The sequence below is a fragment of the Fukomys damarensis genome, unplaced genomic scaffold, assembly GCF_012274545.1.
Source record: "Fukomys damarensis isolate Sample0158 unplaced genomic scaffold, DMR_v1.0_HiC HiC_scaffold_18, whole genome shotgun sequence".
Lineage (NCBI taxonomy): Eukaryota > Metazoa > Chordata > Mammalia > Rodentia > Bathyergidae > Fukomys > Fukomys damarensis.
The window spans coordinates 23,606,493-23,623,499 of record NW_022900930.1 but is presented as its reverse complement, the minus strand read 5'-3'; the positions used below and the strand labels follow the sequence as shown (position 1 = coordinate 23,623,499).

The following is a 17,007-nucleotide window of genomic DNA, read 5'->3' as shown; positions in this document are numbered from 1 at the left end:
TTTTTTTTTTTTTTTTTTTTTTTTTTTTTTGGTACCGGGGATTGAACTTGGGGCCTTGAGCTTACAAGGCAGGCCACTGAACCACCGAGCTAAATCCCCAGCCCCCTTGAAATTTTACTCTTAAGGCTAAAATATATAGGTTGTAGATTTTTCCCTTTTCTCTCTCAATTTTAAGCTGCCACAGTGATTCTCTGAAATAAAATGTAAATGATAATCGTAGCATCTTTTTCTCAATTCAGATATTTTTTATGGTTGAGTTTAGTTTTTTGTAAATCCTGTGTCAAATATCTTTAATATTTAATGTGTTATATTGTTTGCCTTGCTTTTAAATGTATTTCCTAATTTCGGCTCCACTTGTTATGCTCCTGATCCTATTGCAAACTTATCTTTACCTGCAATCAATCCAGTGTTTTTACATTTGATTCGATTTGCTAAAATTATAGTATGGTCTAATTAGAAATTAGTCCTTCCTAAAATCTAGTACTCTGTATCATTTAATTCATTGTGTTTTATAGGGTTATATTAACTGGAGTGGACCTGTTATAAAGGCAAAGGATGCAAATAAACTCAATAAAAGAAAAAAAGGCAAAGGATGTACTCTTCACCTTTGATCATAGTTACTTTTATAAACTAAGAATTTCCTCAGAAATATTACCCTCTCTGAATTTGGAACTACTGAAATTTTAATGTCACTGTTAAGTCCAAATCATCAAATGAGCTATTATAAGGCTCCACTAAATTGTGTAATATTTAGAAGGAATTAGAGGGCAGGGATAAAGGAAAAAATGAGAACCAAGACCTGTCATGTAGGTATAAGATATAAGGCTCCACTAAATTGTGTAATATTTAGAAGGAATTAGAGGGCAGGGATAAAGGAAAAAATGAGAACCAAGACCTGTCATGTAAAGGTACAAGATGCCAATAATGAATATAACTGTACTGTATACCTAACATGTAACAATAAACTCAAAAAATTATATGAATAATGCTATGAAATAATACACTTTTAATTTTATGTTTAAAAGATGAATTATTTTAACTGTAGAGTATTATTTGATACTATATCTTCTTTCACCTTAATTTCCCTTGTAATATATTGTCAGTTAGCTAAAAACATGATTATTTTTAAAGGCAACTGAGAAGCCTCTAATGGAATCCTGTGGCAAAGTGATAAACCCTTTTATATACACAGTACAGATGTGTCAGAACCATTCATGGCTTTTGTTTACACACATGACACAACGGCCAGACCTGAGTCTCATCTGAAAGTCACCGTTTAAATCATTCTGTTAAGAATTCTGCTAATCCTTGCATATATCAGTAATGAAAAATACTCAATGTAAGAATCTTGAAAAGCAATTTCAGATCATTAAAGATGTATAAATTTTGACAAAGCAAGAAAATTTGCATCTTATTAAGAACATACTGGGTCCCTACGGTGAGGGGAGAGAAACATTTATGTCTCTGTCAAGAGGAAAAGGTGTAGCCTAATTAGTTAGCCTCATGGAGGACAAATGGGCAGGGGCAGCAAAAGATATAAACTTGATTCTTACTGTGCCTACAAACCTGTTGAGAGAAGCCAAGCCTATTTATTTCAGGATGATCCCTGAAAAGAACCGGGATCTCACAATACTCTCTCTTGCTCCGATGGACTGCATGTGTCATACATGTTGTCAACCCGACTTCGAGCCAGGGTCTAGCGGAGAATCGTTTTCTACAAAATTTACACATGGCTTTATCAAAGATAATGTGAAAATGTTTCATTTGCTCAAGGATTGTTAACTTTTTTTCTTTGCTTTTTCCTGCTTTTTATTATTAAAGTTTGATTATTTGTAGATCTCATAGTTGTAAGATTCCAAAATTCTTTAGCAAGGAAGAACTGATTCCATTTTTCTAGTTGTAATCTCAAAAAGAATGAGGGTAAAGTGCATCCCAAAGAATCTGTGAATGATAGTTATTAGTTTACCTTCGTACTTTTCTTGAAAGTGCTGAGCATTTCCGGGAATCGTGACTACATTTGCTAAGATGTGAATAGATTACATTTTTAGCAGATACAAAGTGCATCTCTGTTGTGTGATGTGAGTCTATGTCAGCTGCAGCTACTCGATTTGCATGTAAATTCTGAAAATTTCCTTGTCCCATGTGACACTTCTGAAATGTCTGTCTGTTCTTTTTCCTTTTTAATTTCCCAAGCTCACTATTTGGATAAGATAGTTAAAGGTACTGTATATTTGCTCTTTGTTGACATACCTGCATATATATCTATATATAACTGTGTATCAAATTGTACTAGGTATGACATTAGAATGTTTTTCATGCATATTATTGTAAATTATGAATCAAGCTTACATTATGTGAAATTCCTTGGATTTAAAGTATTGAGACTTAAATGTCTGTGTCTCATTTTTATACTTTTGGGTTATCACAGATCTCATTCCTGTGTAAAAGCATTAATTTTCACTAGCACCAAAAACTGAAGATTACAGTACATTTGCTGTTTTTTGTTTATTTTATTTTGTTGGCTTCAAGATCTTCATGGTTGGCAATTCAGTCCATGAGCTTGAAGTTCTAAATTAAAGAATCACAGATATTCTTACCACAGAATAAGAAATTGTCAACCTAAAAAGAAGATTCTGGTTAACATAGACTGAGAGACATCTCATTTATCCTCGCGTAGAACCTTCTTCGGCTTTTCCTAAATGTTTCAAAGGATCTGTAATATCATAATTTATGTTTTTTATCTTTTTTAAAAACTAAAATATCATGCATTCTATTAAATCAGAATGAATAACATTGCTCTGCAGAAAACAGCAGATTCTTATGTCTTCAGTTGTCACAGAAATAGGTGAAATTTTTTTTTTCATAAGAGAAAATTCCCTCTCCCTTTCTCTTCAGATTACCTATTTTCTATTCCTTGTTTGTGCCTTTCATTAGAATATGAAAATATTCATGGCAATATCCAGGCTTTCATATATCCAGCAGTCAGCTGCTGCACTCTGTCAGTGGGGCAATTATAGCTTCCTGTTTCATTAAAAACAAACCAAAAAATACATCCATAAGGAAAATTCACCTTTGATATATTGAAAAATCCATAAATACAGATGGTAAATTGTCTGAAAGAAAAGAAGCAGCAAAATTGATCTCATTTTGACCTGATGGCATCCGTAAGTCTAATTTCATTATGTCTGCCACGAGAGGCTGTCAAAATATTCTTCTTTCTGTTAACCCTAATCTTAAGAGACAGAACATCTCTTAGAGACATTTTCTTTTCAAGTTCCTCCGTGGAGGAGGGAAACCGATACTTAAAGGATTCTTTTAATAAAGACTTAAACATCTTTAAACAGATTGTTCCCTTAAATTTTGTTACCAAAACAAGAGAAGCATTCTAATGATAAGAGACTGTAATAAACCCCAATTGCTATAGCAAGTATTTTTATTAACATATATGTATACTAAATTATAAATAACTCTGTCCAAAGAGGTCCGATTAATGGCCAACTCTTCTTAGAATTTCAGAGCATTTATATCCTTGCTTCTGTCAGTCTCATGTCACACTTCATAAACAAGAACTCCAGAGCCCACCTAGTGTCATCCTCATGAACAGACCATGTTGGCTGCATGCCAGATATCATCAGTAGGAAGTGGCAAAATGGGTTTTTTTCAATGTCATGTTAGACTGAAACAATTATAGATTTTGGATATATTAAATTATTTTAATTGTTTCCCAAATTTTCCCTCCTTGCCCATAAAAGCAGACAAGATAGGATATAAAGGTAACAGCATAAAAGCCTTAGGGAGATTGTCACAAAATACCACTCTTCGCTATCTGTCTTGAAGCACGTCACTACCGTGTTTTTGTTCAGTCTATCAATGTTTTATTGTGGTCCTTATGGTATTTCATTTTGTCCGTCCTAAGTAATCAAATATGCACAGCTATTACATTTAGTTGGAAATCCTGTTGGTCCTGTCCCATCGTATGCAGCCTGAATCCCAATGTTTGTTAGAATAGATGCTAAGCTGCTTCAGTATTTCCTGGGCTTTGCTTATTCTGTGAAAAGGAATGTACTCTTGGCATAAAGTATAGTCATTAATACTGGCCTATACTTTGTGCAATTATTTAATGCACTGTAATTTCACATGAATATTCGGCAACTTGGAGGCCAGATAAAATTAATGATCTCTTTCGACATCATTCATAAACTCTCATACGCTTTCATGCTCTGAAATTTAGAGAGATTTTTTTTTTGAGCAACAAGGTGCTCTAAGGAAGCACGTCCTAAGAAGTGATAACAATGTTTACAATAGATTTAAAAATCTAGATGAGAGATTCTAAAATTATTTCCCTGAGACACTTTTTCACACTGTACATTATACCTTGTTGCTTTGCTAAAGGAAAAAAAAAATTAAGTTAATTTTGTCTGGCCTGCAGCAATTTAGTGGACCGATGCATATATTTCTGTCCTGCACAGGTAAGTGGTGTCTCCAGGGTCAGGCCAATCAAAGATGCCACTTGGAAAAGAATTAGATTCCTTAGATGATGTTGCTGTTTCTATCCATGTGCAATTACAGTATTTGTGCTGTTTATAAAGGCCTGTTCCCACTAAGTGTCCCGTATCTGTTTAGTTTGGGTAGAAAATCTTTCAATACTCAAATCACTGGTGTCTTTCTTCTTTGTCTTGACAGAAGGTTGTCCTGGTCTGTGCAACAGCAACGGGAGATGTACACTGGACCAAAACGGCTGGCATTGTGTTTGCCAGCCAGGTTGGAGAGGTGCAGGCTGTGATGTAGCCATGGAGACTCTCTGCACAGACAGCAAGGACAATGAAGGAGGTAAGAAATGCTGAGCATGAAAACAAGCATATGCCAGAGTCTAGGTTCATAAATTACATTGAATACATAGTTATCTGATGCCAAAGAAAATCTGATCCCCATAGATTACATTGATTGAAAAATATATGAGTGCTGATGGAATGATTTTGCTCCCTATTTTGCCTGAAACAAATGCAAGATGATTATCATTCGGGGAAAAGGCAAGGTAAGGAAGCTTCTATATAATGTCCATTGTTTTCCCTTCCTTTTTCTAATCCCCAGGTGAATATCCTTTTCGGCTGTTATATTTAGGGCTCTATGAATTGGGAGCTCTACAGCAATATTTTAATAACTAAACAGTTCAAAAGATGCAAGGCATTTTCCAAATTCTTCTGCTGAGAGTCATACATGGAAAAAATGAAACAGTAACTGAGAACAGACCACTTGAAGCTGTATCTTTTCATCCTTAACTTTACACCTCTACATCTTTGAAGAGATGGTGATATTCCACCCAGTTTAAGCCTTCAGCTAATTATTCCCCCCTTTGAGTACATCCTCCATGCTGTTGTATTTTAATTTCAGAGAATGAAAAGTGAACGTTGATAATGGAATAGTTGCCCCTAACAGCTGTTCAATTTCTGGTATATGTTTAGGAGTAAGTTTTTAAGAAGAACTTAGTTGCTGTCTGGGTCTCTGTGGTCACCGACTCTGTAGCTTAGCATGTGCTTTTCTTTCCTCTCTTGCATTCCACCTTCTCATTTGCAAAGGCTGCAAACACAAATGTTGGCTAGAACACAGGTTTTGAAGGCATACAGATCTTCACTCTACCATGTAGTGATTATGTAAGCTTAGACAAGATTCATAGGCTCTTTAAATTTTGATTGCCTCCTCTATAAGATTGCAGTAAAAGAGTTTTTGAAAGGATTAGTACAAAAAAATCTGTGCAAAATACATAGCATACTTCTGGGCACATGCTATGCTGTAAGCTACCATCGCTATTAATTCGGTTTCCCTGTAGCTTTCAAAGCGCTCATCCTATCTAGTAGGAATCCACAGAAAGTTATCAGAGAAGATGGAGCAGCCTTTTCACAGTGGCACCTAGGGTGGGCCTGATTCCTGTTCTCCAGGAGACACAGTGACAGAGGCAACCCCTCATCTCCCCCACCCGACACCCCACACACACAAACACCCTAGCCATGACATCAGCCATTCTCCACCCAAATGCTATTGTGTCTTTTCTGTCTAACAAGGAGCTGCAATTCTCCCCCATCACTTCCCTATTTTCCCTTCTTCCCTATCAGGAAATTTGAGCCATTGATTCTGCCCTGACTCCTCCTTTTCCCCTCTGCCCCTGATGGATTCAGAATGTCTCTAACCCTCACAGCTTTTGTCTGCTAATACCTTCTTGCCCAGACCACTCCTAACCGTGTGCTTAGAGAGATGGCAGCATTAATCCTCTCTGTACCACAGCCCAGATGGTAATTTTCCTCCTTACTTTTCCCCAAAGAGCCCCTACTCCATTTTTTCTATTGCTTAGGGAGGAGGAGAGCAACTCTTTCTCCTTGATCATGTTTTTCAGATTTTGTCTTCTAAAAGGAGATTACATCAAGGAGGTTCCACATGTTCTCAGAGGGATGCGAACTGCAGGGCCAAGTCTGTGGAGACGTGGCAGAGTAATTTAGGGGCTAATCAACTCTTTAGTATTGTTTTCAGCGAGGAGGAGGTTTTTCCTTATCCTCAAAATTTATCAACTGTGAATTGGCCTCATTCCCCTTTGTTTATTCTTATTAGCATGAAACTGTGCTGTCTCTACGCTTCCCTCTCTAAGGGGAAATCTGAGCTGGCAGAAGACCTCCTGTGAATTCTCTACTTAGCTCACATAATTTGCATGCCTGTCCCTAACCTAATTTTATTGATCTTCCAAGAACCCCCAATGTGTCGTTATGTCCTGAGATTGTAACCTATGTGTCCTGTAACCCAAACTAAAGTCTTCTTTGAATTTACATATGAGCCGTCTTCCTAGAGATAATATTTTCCACACCAAATCCCAAGTTGAAACACATAACGTCAATTAAGGATTTCATGATATCAGGATGATAAAACAGAAGGCTTAAAATGAGGACCCTACCTGAAATCCTAGTACATATACTGACTGTGGTGATACAGAGCCATTATCAAAACTAACTCCTGTCAGAATGGTGAATTAGCAGGAAAAGAGCGAAGTAACTTGATTTAGCGAAATAAGGAGGAAAAAACGATGAAGTTGATGTGACCTAGTCAGAAATTAAAAACTTGCTAAAAGTATGTGCTATAGTCTTGTTTGAGCAACTTTGCTATAGTTCAGTTTGAGCAACACAATCTTTGTGAAAGAAAAAGCAGCTTACAATTCCCAGAAGTGAAGAAGATATATCAAGAAATTTTAAAAGAGATAGTTATAGGTTGGGAAATATCTTCTTAGACCAGGCCTTTTCCCTCTACTCCAAAATAGACTTTCCTTTTCCAATCAAGTTTGCCCCATTGCCGTTACCTAATTCTAAAGATCCTTAAAACTCTGCACCTCACTCAACAGGTATCTGTCTTTGCCCTTAATGATTCTCCTTCCCCTTTTGTCTCTTTGAAATGCTTAAGGAAATGTAGTCTTAAAAGAGAATTATTCATGAGGAATAGGAGGAATGGACTATTATTAACAAAACAAATTGAAGCAATTTGTCCTTAGCTATTCCTTTAATTGCTGTGCATTCACAAGAAGTAAACCTGCTGTCTGTTTCTGCAAGGTTCAAATAGCTGCTGTGTCATGTACACTATATAGCCAGCTTTTCAGAACTAAGGAGAGTCTTACCCACAATATGTTCCCTAAGACCACCACTCTGAAATAACGAAGCTGATCTGCCTCTCAAATCCAGCTCCAGGTATTAAACAGAGGCCGTTACAGCAGCTCATTTGAACAAAGGCAGGCAATAGAATAGTGAATAAATAAATCACAAAATGGACGTAAAAAAACAAATGGTCACTGGAGTGAAGAATTGTGACTCACATATCCATAGTTGAGAAAGCTTTCAGAGCAAATGGTCAACAGCACATGTCTAGATGCAGCTCGTAAATATTTCTTGTTCTATTCCAATTTAAACCTCTAAAGTCAATGCCCCACAACATTAAGCCATTTCTCATTTCTATCCCAGAACTAATTGTGATTATGATGTTGCTAACGTCAGAGCAGAGAGAGGTGGAAGAAAGGGAACTTTAAGGATTCACCGTTAAGGATCCTAGAATGTGAGACAGTGGTCCTGTACTGCTGCCTGCTTTAGTTCCACAAGTCCCTTTTTCAGACAGCCATGTGCACGGAGGTCCACTCTGTCTCTTGGGGCCCTCTACCTCAACTTCCACTTGGCCTCAACAAGGAAATCTTTTCTATTCTCCGAGTCCTGTGCAGTCATTCTTACCAGGAAAGACTCTGGTTGGACCTGAGAGGAAATCACCTGAAGGGACCCTACACATTTCAATAAAGTGAAAATACATTACTGAAAATTTCAGGCACAGCTGCATTTAGGTGTTCAGTGATGCCACAGATCTGGGTTTACTCTTCTGATGACAGCTTTTTTTCTGTGTTGGAACCATTCTTAAACCATTTCTTCCTCCATATAGCCACCACCAGCTCTGGGTTAGTATTCCACTAGCATAACAGTGCCAGCACAAAAAGAACGCCTTTTCCTATGGTTCTGTGAGGCCTTGCACTGAGAATGAGCCTTACTCGGAATGGTCTGAAATAAATTACCTATTCCCCCCCAAAAAAATTAAAGCATTGTCACAGAAGAAAAAGATATGGGTGCTCAACAGGGAGCCAAACAGATTCTACTCGCAGAATAGTATTGGCTCTTAGTAGCATTTAGTTTTAGTATAATCAAACAACATACTCTCATAACTACTTCATATAGCTCATAGGTATTAACTTCAGAAAGGAGTTTCTGTTCTCTGTACTCTCCCTTTCCCCAAAATTGTAAACTTTTCACTTGACAACAAGAAAAGCACTGCTGAACCTCCGACATGCTTTTCTCTCCCAAGATTGGCAAGACAGCTATCTAATTCACCCTATACTGTATGCTTTTAGAAGTATCGTTCTTACAAAGCCTCTCACTCAGCATCTCCTTCTGTAGGAGGTTTCATGATGTTAAATCACCCGTGGTCCCTCTATGCAAACATCAAAATGCAACAGTTTGCCAAAGAAAATTCTATCATAAAGATAGAATTTTATAATACATTTTTATTTAAAAAGTTGAGATACTAACAAGATGGTTTCTCCAGAATGCATTATGGCTGGCAGCTTTTGCCATGTCCCCATCTTTCTTCTGATAAGGGAGATCTAGTCCAAGTTCTCTTTGACATCTTGCTTCTCTTTCTGGTCTTCAGTGGGTGACTCCCTCATAGGAACCTGAGGCATGGGATTTAAGTGCTATCCTGAAGATTTGGTAGTTGAGGGCACAAGAAGACTTGAAAAGATTCATACTAAACTTTGTTCAAGAATGGTGGAATGCCAAAGCATAACTCTTATCAGGAATAATACATCTTACTTGTAAGTTTGTCCTTCAGAATTATTAGTTTGTGGGAGTAATTGGAAAGATGTACCTGAAAGTGACATCTTTTTAAAATCTTTAGGGGCTCAATACAATAGAGATTTAAATTCTACCAAAGTTATTCTGAAATTAGAAAAATAGAAGTTATAAACAAATATTAAATAGGCAAGTAAAAATACAAATGAAATGTTCAAACCGTAAGAAAAAGGAATATGCTAGAAGTGAAACAAAAACAGGAGCTAAAATGGATGAAATTTTTATATAAGCAGCAAAATGAATGGAAATAGTATAAATTTGGAGGTTACCCAATGAAAGTTAGGAATTAAATGAAAAAAAAAAGTCTAGCAGGAAAACGAGGCTGTCATGACTATGGCGTTCTCCTAAACTGAATTTAAGAATAAAGGTTAAATATACGACAGGTAATTTCACTAGCGAGAGAGAGAAAAATGTTTTTTAAAAACTTATAAGAGATCATGAGTGCTTCCCCCAAAAGAATATAAATGCTATCAGAACAGAGAGTGGCACTCAGAGTCTCAGGTAATTAAAGTACGCTATTCTGATAATTATTTGGGAGAAAATTACTATTACTTTGGAAGACTGTTGGATCCTACTTTAAGGGAAAAAAAGACAGACTACTCTGAACACTTTTGCTATCCACAGAATTTTTACAGCATTTTTCCCTTCTGGGAAGAAGAAATCTAGCTTATGGTCTCAGAAGCAAAGATTCCAGTAACTTCCTGGTAAGACCCAAGGAGTTTCAGAAGGAGAGGAAAATCAGAACCACACAGAGCAAAGCTAAAACCCCCCCCTGTATTTTCACCCATCCACTTTAGATCATAGAAATGAGCACTGCATAGCTCCTGTCTAGACTCAGGCCTCTCATTGCATGTATCCTCAGGGCATGAACCCTACATCAGTAGCACAAGTGTTATTCACAATTGCGGTACATAAATGCTTCATTCTCTGTGTTAAAAGAACTGGCCACTAGCTACAACCTGATAGCATTTTCTACTCCTTCATTGAGTTTATATACACTTTTCTGTTTAAATTTAAATGGACAAGTACTGTTCTAAATTGAACTATTCCAAAGAATATACCTTAGAGATTTTTTCATACCAATACATATAGGCCTTATCTCATTCTTCATAATAAAAACAAAGATGTACTGACTAATGTATTACTACATTAATAATAATGTAGTTGTCTCTAATTTTTTTTTACTCCTAACATATAGACAAACGTAATGAATTTTTATGTGTCTGTCTCCATATAAGTCTTTGAGAAAGTGAACAAATATTTTCTTAATGGCAGATTTTTTAGGAGTAAAATTTCTGGAGAAAAGGGTATCTTTATTTTTATAGGTACTTGCAAGTAGGTTTCAACCACCATACATCTCATCATTATGAAAGTATTTTTTGTTCTCATGTTTATAGTGTTCATATAATCATTGTACTTAAACAGAGTTGTTCAAATAAAAAAATGAATTTTTTCTATGAATGAAAATTACCTCTTTTTATTGTTTCAATTTGCATACCCCTAATTACTAGTTAGATTTATGGGATTTTTTTTTCTGCATGTTAGACAAACATTGTACTTCTGAGCTATATTTCCAGCCCTAGGTTGATGATCTTTATATTTGTTTCTCAGTGACTTGTATTTTGGTTTTTGTTTGCTTTTTTGCTAGTTTCTTATTTATTTCTCTGACCCAGGTTTTTTCTGTCGAATTGTTTTGATACTTTCTCTTTAATTCTTAGGACTCCTTTTCTTAGGTGTATTATAGAGATTTTATCTCAGAGTTTCACTTATCTTTTAACTTTGTAATTTGTGGTGTTTTTCATTATGCAGAACCTTTGTTTTTGTTTTTTGGGGGGTTTTTCGGGGGTTTTTTTGTTTGGTTTTGGTTTTGGTTTTGGTTTTGGTTTTTTTTTTTTTTTTTTTGAGATAGAGTCTCACTATGCAATTCAGGCTGGCCTAGAACTCATGGCAATCCTGCTGCCTCAGCCTCCTGAGTGCTGGGATTACAGACTTTTGCCACCATGCCTGGCCATGCAGAACTTGAGATTGATATGCAGTATACTTTCCTGATGGTTGCCTTTCCATTCTTTAGGACTAGGTTATGTGTTTTCTTAGCAAAGTTTTTTATAAAATCATGCGTATTATGTACATAGTATTTTTTCAGTACTTTTTATAATTCTATGGATGCTTAATGTCTAATTACTGAAGCACATTTGAAAGTACATATTGGAGTAAATAAGAATTTGAGGATCATAGAGTGTTTGAGGGCAGAGAAAGAATAAAACCAGAAAGCATTTCTAATATGCTTCTAGGCTATCATTTTCACCTGTTTACATCTCACAGTTTCCAGGAATTTATTCATTGCTTTCCTTTGTTCTACGTATGTGTGAAATGCCTACTTGGAGCCAAGAAGTATTCCAGGTGCTGAAGAGATAGCCAGAAGCTAGATTAGCCTCAAGGTGCTAAACGAGGGAACTGTCTGAGGTGGGTGCTTAAACTGAGGATGATGGTAGGGAGTAGGAGAAAAAGTTAGAGATCTCCAGGCAGAGAACAGTCAGAAAGGTCTTGTAAGCAGTAGTGGAGAGTTCCGATTCTATTCAGGAGGCACTGGAGACCAAGTAAAGGGAGTATTTTAGCTAGAGAAGTGATCAAATTTGATTTCTATAAAGATTATTCTGGCTGAAGTACAGAGAATAGATTGTTGGACAAGACTGGAACCTAGGAGACTAAGCTATTGTTGAGATCTTGTCAAAAGAGGATCAAGGTGGCTTGAAGGTAGTTTCAGAGAATTGGAAAGAAATAGACTGATTCAAAAAAATATTTGAGGTAAAGAAAAGAAGGAGCTAGAGCAGGAGATGGACTAGGCACAGAGAAAAAGGAAGGGAGAAGTCAGGGATGACCATCAGGTTTCTACTTGGATGTAGAAATGATGGGTAAATGGTGGATCCATGCGTTGCAATAGGAAAGTACAGAAGAAGAAAAATGTTTGCAAGAAGTCATAGATGTTGTGGTTTAGTTGTGTTAAGTTTTAAATACCTGTGTAACATCCAAGTGGAAATATCTAGATGGCGACTTATGAATTTACAGTATAGAGTGATCAACCTGGAGTCATTGGCATTAAAATGATATGAACACAGAGACTAAAACCACCAAAAGAATGTGATACAGACTGACCAAGAATGTACCAAAGCCAAGCATGATCCTCACTCACTAGCACATGAACTCCATGAATATTACAGAATGATGACTGAAAAAATAATGAAAAGTATACCTCCACACTGTTAAAATTCTGAAGGCCATAAATAAAATACTGCATCAGAATTTCTAACTCTAACCTGGCACTTGAAGGGCTGTGGGGCCTTCCAAATACCATAGTCAATGTGGGTAGACATTAATTAACTTCAGTAAAAAAGGAAATTCATGAACAGAAAGCACATAGATTTTTATTTGATCAATAAATCAAAGTTTTGAAAGTATATTAAAATACCTACAGCTACTTGAAAGAAGAAAGTGACTTTTGACAACCAGAGCAAAGCCAACATAGAAGGTAACCCAAGAAAGAGCTTAGAATCAGTTTTAATAATCTGACCAAATGTGTATTTAAATTTTACAGAAAATACATCAAGAATGATATAAACCTCAATTTAAAAAAGAATGATGTAATACAAATAGACTAATTCAAATGGAATAGGGTAAAAACTTTTTTAAAAGACTAGGGGTTGGCCTTGGGCCAAAATCAGCTTTTGTAAATAAAGTTTTATTGGAACACAGATACATTCATTTACATGCTATCTACAGCTCCTTTAGCACTAGGAAGACAGAGTTGAAGAGTTGCCAACAGAAATTATATGGCTCACAAAGCCTAAAATAGCAACCATTTGGCCCTTTAGAAAATAAGTTTGCCAATCACTGTTAGAGACTAGGAAGATGTCTTACAGAAGACAAGAATATGTTTAAAAATATGGACAGAATAGATAACGAGGAAAATATTAAGGATCGTGTATAGGGTAGCATAAACTACATAATCTGCTTCACATCTGAGTACCTCTTATATTACAAAGCCTAAACTGAAGAAAGCCTCTTAGCTTATAGTTGAAGTCGTTATTTAGTGGGTTTTGGATGTTTCTGAATCTCTTTAGATTTTTATGATTAATGATATTACACATGGCTTTTATGCCAGCATAAATGTAAGCCAGCATAATATTCCTGAGACTAAAATGGAATCTCAATGATTTTGAGAAGCTCTTCCAGGAAGACAATTTTACTATACTATACATTTGGGCAAGTGGGTAATTGACTTAGTTGTACTAGATAGCCCTGTCCACTCTATGAGCACAGAAAAAGAATGAAAAATGTTTTCTCAACTTATAGGAAGCCAGATTCATAACCATCCGTCACTTGCTTGGGCAAGTTACTGATAAACTCTGCAGAAAAATAACAAACTGTGTCCCTGCATCTTGGCTGTTGAAAATGAGATTCTTTCTCTGATTGATGTTAGCAGAGAGGCTTGTAAAAATGCATTTCCAACTGATTAGTTCAGAAGTTGTCAATCTCATGCAGCTTTATGACCTACAGACTACACGCCAGATATACATTTGCTTTTTATAAACTAACAAAGATGAATGAGTAAATTTGAGCATACCTCCTTGGCAACTGTACCATATATTGCCTAAGGAAAAACACTGGGAGTAGTATTGTGGGGAAGGAGGAGGGGGTAAGGAACGATTAACCCTTATTTGTGCACATTAATATAATATTTAGAGGTACTTTCCCTGTGACTGGTTTCTGTGTATGTTAGAATCAATGTCCAGGGAAAACCTGCAGGAAATTTGTCTTAAATGACTCTCCCAAGCACATGCACCCATTCTAAATCCACTGAGTAAGAACTGCTAAGTGAAATATATCATAAGCATGTATTAAAAATTCCTCAAATTTTTTCAATGTAATTGTAAATAGCTACTGAAAGGTTTGGAAGTTTTAAAAAAAAATTTTGAGACCTTAAATGATATTGGGGCAATAGATCAGTAGTCTACTACTTTAGAAACCTGAATCTTAATAACTATGCTTCTAGTCCAAGAGAAATGGGGAAAAAACACAATATTTTACATTATTATTATAATATATCCTCATGAAATATAAGGTAATAGCATAGTTTCATCCTTCCTCCACTAGAAATATTGAGAAGTATGTATACATTTTTTATCTTCATAGCCTTTTGTTTAAGAAGTAATATCTTGATAAATTTATATACAATTTTAAAAGTCACTTTCATTTGATTTTCCTATGAATGATTTTACATTTTTGTCAAAAGAATAAGCAAGTAGCTTCAAATAATTAACAACCCATTATTTTAGTGACATAAGAGCAGCTACATGAAAATGTAAGCTTTGAGCCAGGGATTTAGCTCAGTGGTTTCACCACCTACTTTGCAGGTGCTAGGTCCCAAGTTTGAGTCCCCAAAAAAGAAGCTTTGATATGGAAAAAAACGTTATTAATTCATATTAGAAATTTGGATTCATGTTTTCCTGAATATAGAAACTATGGCAACAAAAAATTAAAATATTATTATGTAAATAGAGTCCACCATTTTAAATATTATTCAAGTATTTACTTATTAAGCCCCCCAAATATAAGAAAAGAATGAGGTTTTTAGTTGCTGTCTCTAGCTAACGACTAGGGTTTTTTCTAGTTTTTAAGTGACAGAAAATTCAACCCAAACAGGCTTAAGCAAAAAGGAGTACCATCTCAGTTACTTTTCTTCTTGCTGAAACAGGCATCACAGAGGAGAAACAACATGGCGTGCACAACAGCAAAAGCAACAAGGGAATTTAACAGTGTCTCCTGCCCGTTTTATCTTTTCAGACTACTTAGGGCGGGTAGCACTCACACCCTTAATCATAGTGCCCTTGAGCCTAGCATTGCATCATGAATCAATTCCAGCTTCCCACACTCTAGGTCAAGTCTATGACTACATGAGGCTTTGGGGGGACATCTAGACAAAATCCGTAACAGGTACCTTAGCCCCTATAACTGGAAAGCCCAGAAGATCAAGTGCAACTTGTTGGAAAAACCCCAAGAATGACTTTTTGTTTTTTTCTCAACCTCCTGGCTCTGATATTTCTAGGATGGCTTGATTTCCGGACAGGTTCTGCAGTGGCTGCAAGAGGGCTGTAGCAACCCCCACCTCACAGCCTCAGGCCAGTGAGGGTAGGGATGGCTGAGGCAGAGAGTTCCTGAAAATCACCATGGTTACACATGTTAGGTTACCTGTATACTTCTGAACCAAATATGAAAGGGAATATTTCTATAGGTTGTGAGTTGGGGAAATAAAATCTCCCATGCATGTTGGAACACAACTGTTTACTACATCCTCCTGCAGGTGGGCAGTGACCAGACCTCTTCTCTTGTTTCTTACCTTCCTTGTTCTGTTGTTGGCTTACTTTTTAGACTGACAGTTTAATCCAGCAGCCTGTTTTCTTTCATCTCAACTTGCCTTTAGATAATGAACGGGCAAGCTAATATTCTATGAATAACAGTGGCCTAAGCCAAGTGTGATGGCACACATCTGTAATCCCAGCAGTCTGGAAAACTGAGACAGGAGGATCGAAAGTTCAAGCCCAGCCTGAATTTAGCAAGATCCTATCTCAAACTAAAAAGCAGGCTGGGGATATAGCTCAGTGCGAAGGACCTACACTTAATCCCCAGTACAAAACAAAGTGACCTAACCCAAAAAAGGCTAGTGTGGCTTTTTAAAAATAAAAACCATGTTTAAAAAAATTTGTGTAAATGACATACAGATCATTTTTGCATTTTCATTTGAGTTTACCATAATGGAGTCACACTAAGACTTGATATTTAAGTTTGAAGATTTAAAAACTCTCTTTTAAATTCTCCTGCGTGATTAAAGTCTTCAGAAACTAATATCTTTGTTAATCTATACTGAGAAATATAATTACCAAGCAGATCACAATTTATATATTCAAGTGGTCAGTGAATAATAGCCTTAAAGGATGAAAGGATAATGTCACCACACTGCTGTAACCTGACACACTATCCATTGGTGGATTACAAGCCACTAGTGGAAGTTTCACATTAAATACAATCACACATCACTTAGTGATGGGGATCCATTCTAAAAACTGTGTCACTAGGTGACTTTGTGACTGTGGAAACATCATGGTGTCTTACACAAACTTAGATGGTAGAGGTCAGTCACTCCAAATTACCACTCGATAAAATCAAGAGAGATGGTAAACATGGACTACAGGAGGCTGCTGCATATACTATGCATACATAGTATTCTGAATCAAGGTGCACCTTTTCTTTGTATAAGTAGTTGTAATACAGTCTAAAGTAATGACAAAAGGTGTTGAATAGTGAATATTTAAACTATAACAATCATTTGCCATTATTAAGTATAATGCACATAATTGTATACATAAATGTAAGGTTGCACTTTTATGCTTGGCAGTGCCATGGGTTTGCTTACACCAGTGTCACCACAGACATGTGAGTCATTCATTGTGCTGTAACATTACAGTGGCTGTGGTCGGGGTAGAAGCTTTGCAGCTCCATTACAATCCTTTTTTTTTTTTTTTTTTTTTTTTTTTTTTTC

At 36.3% G+C, this 17,007-nt stretch overlaps 1 protein-coding gene across 1 annotated transcript in view; it reads left to right on the top strand.

The window, feature by feature from the left end:
• Tenm3 (teneurin transmembrane protein 3) overlaps positions 1-17,007 on the top strand; it is a 615,432-nt gene that overhangs the window by 526,751 nt on the left and 71,674 nt on the right. The window contains exons 13-14 of the mRNA XM_033765428.1: positions 2,194-2,220; positions 4,684-4,830. Coding sequence (XP_033621319.1) covers positions 2,194-2,220; positions 4,684-4,830 — 174 coding nt within the window. The remainder of the gene's footprint in view (positions 1-2,193; positions 2,221-4,683; positions 4,831-17,007) is intronic.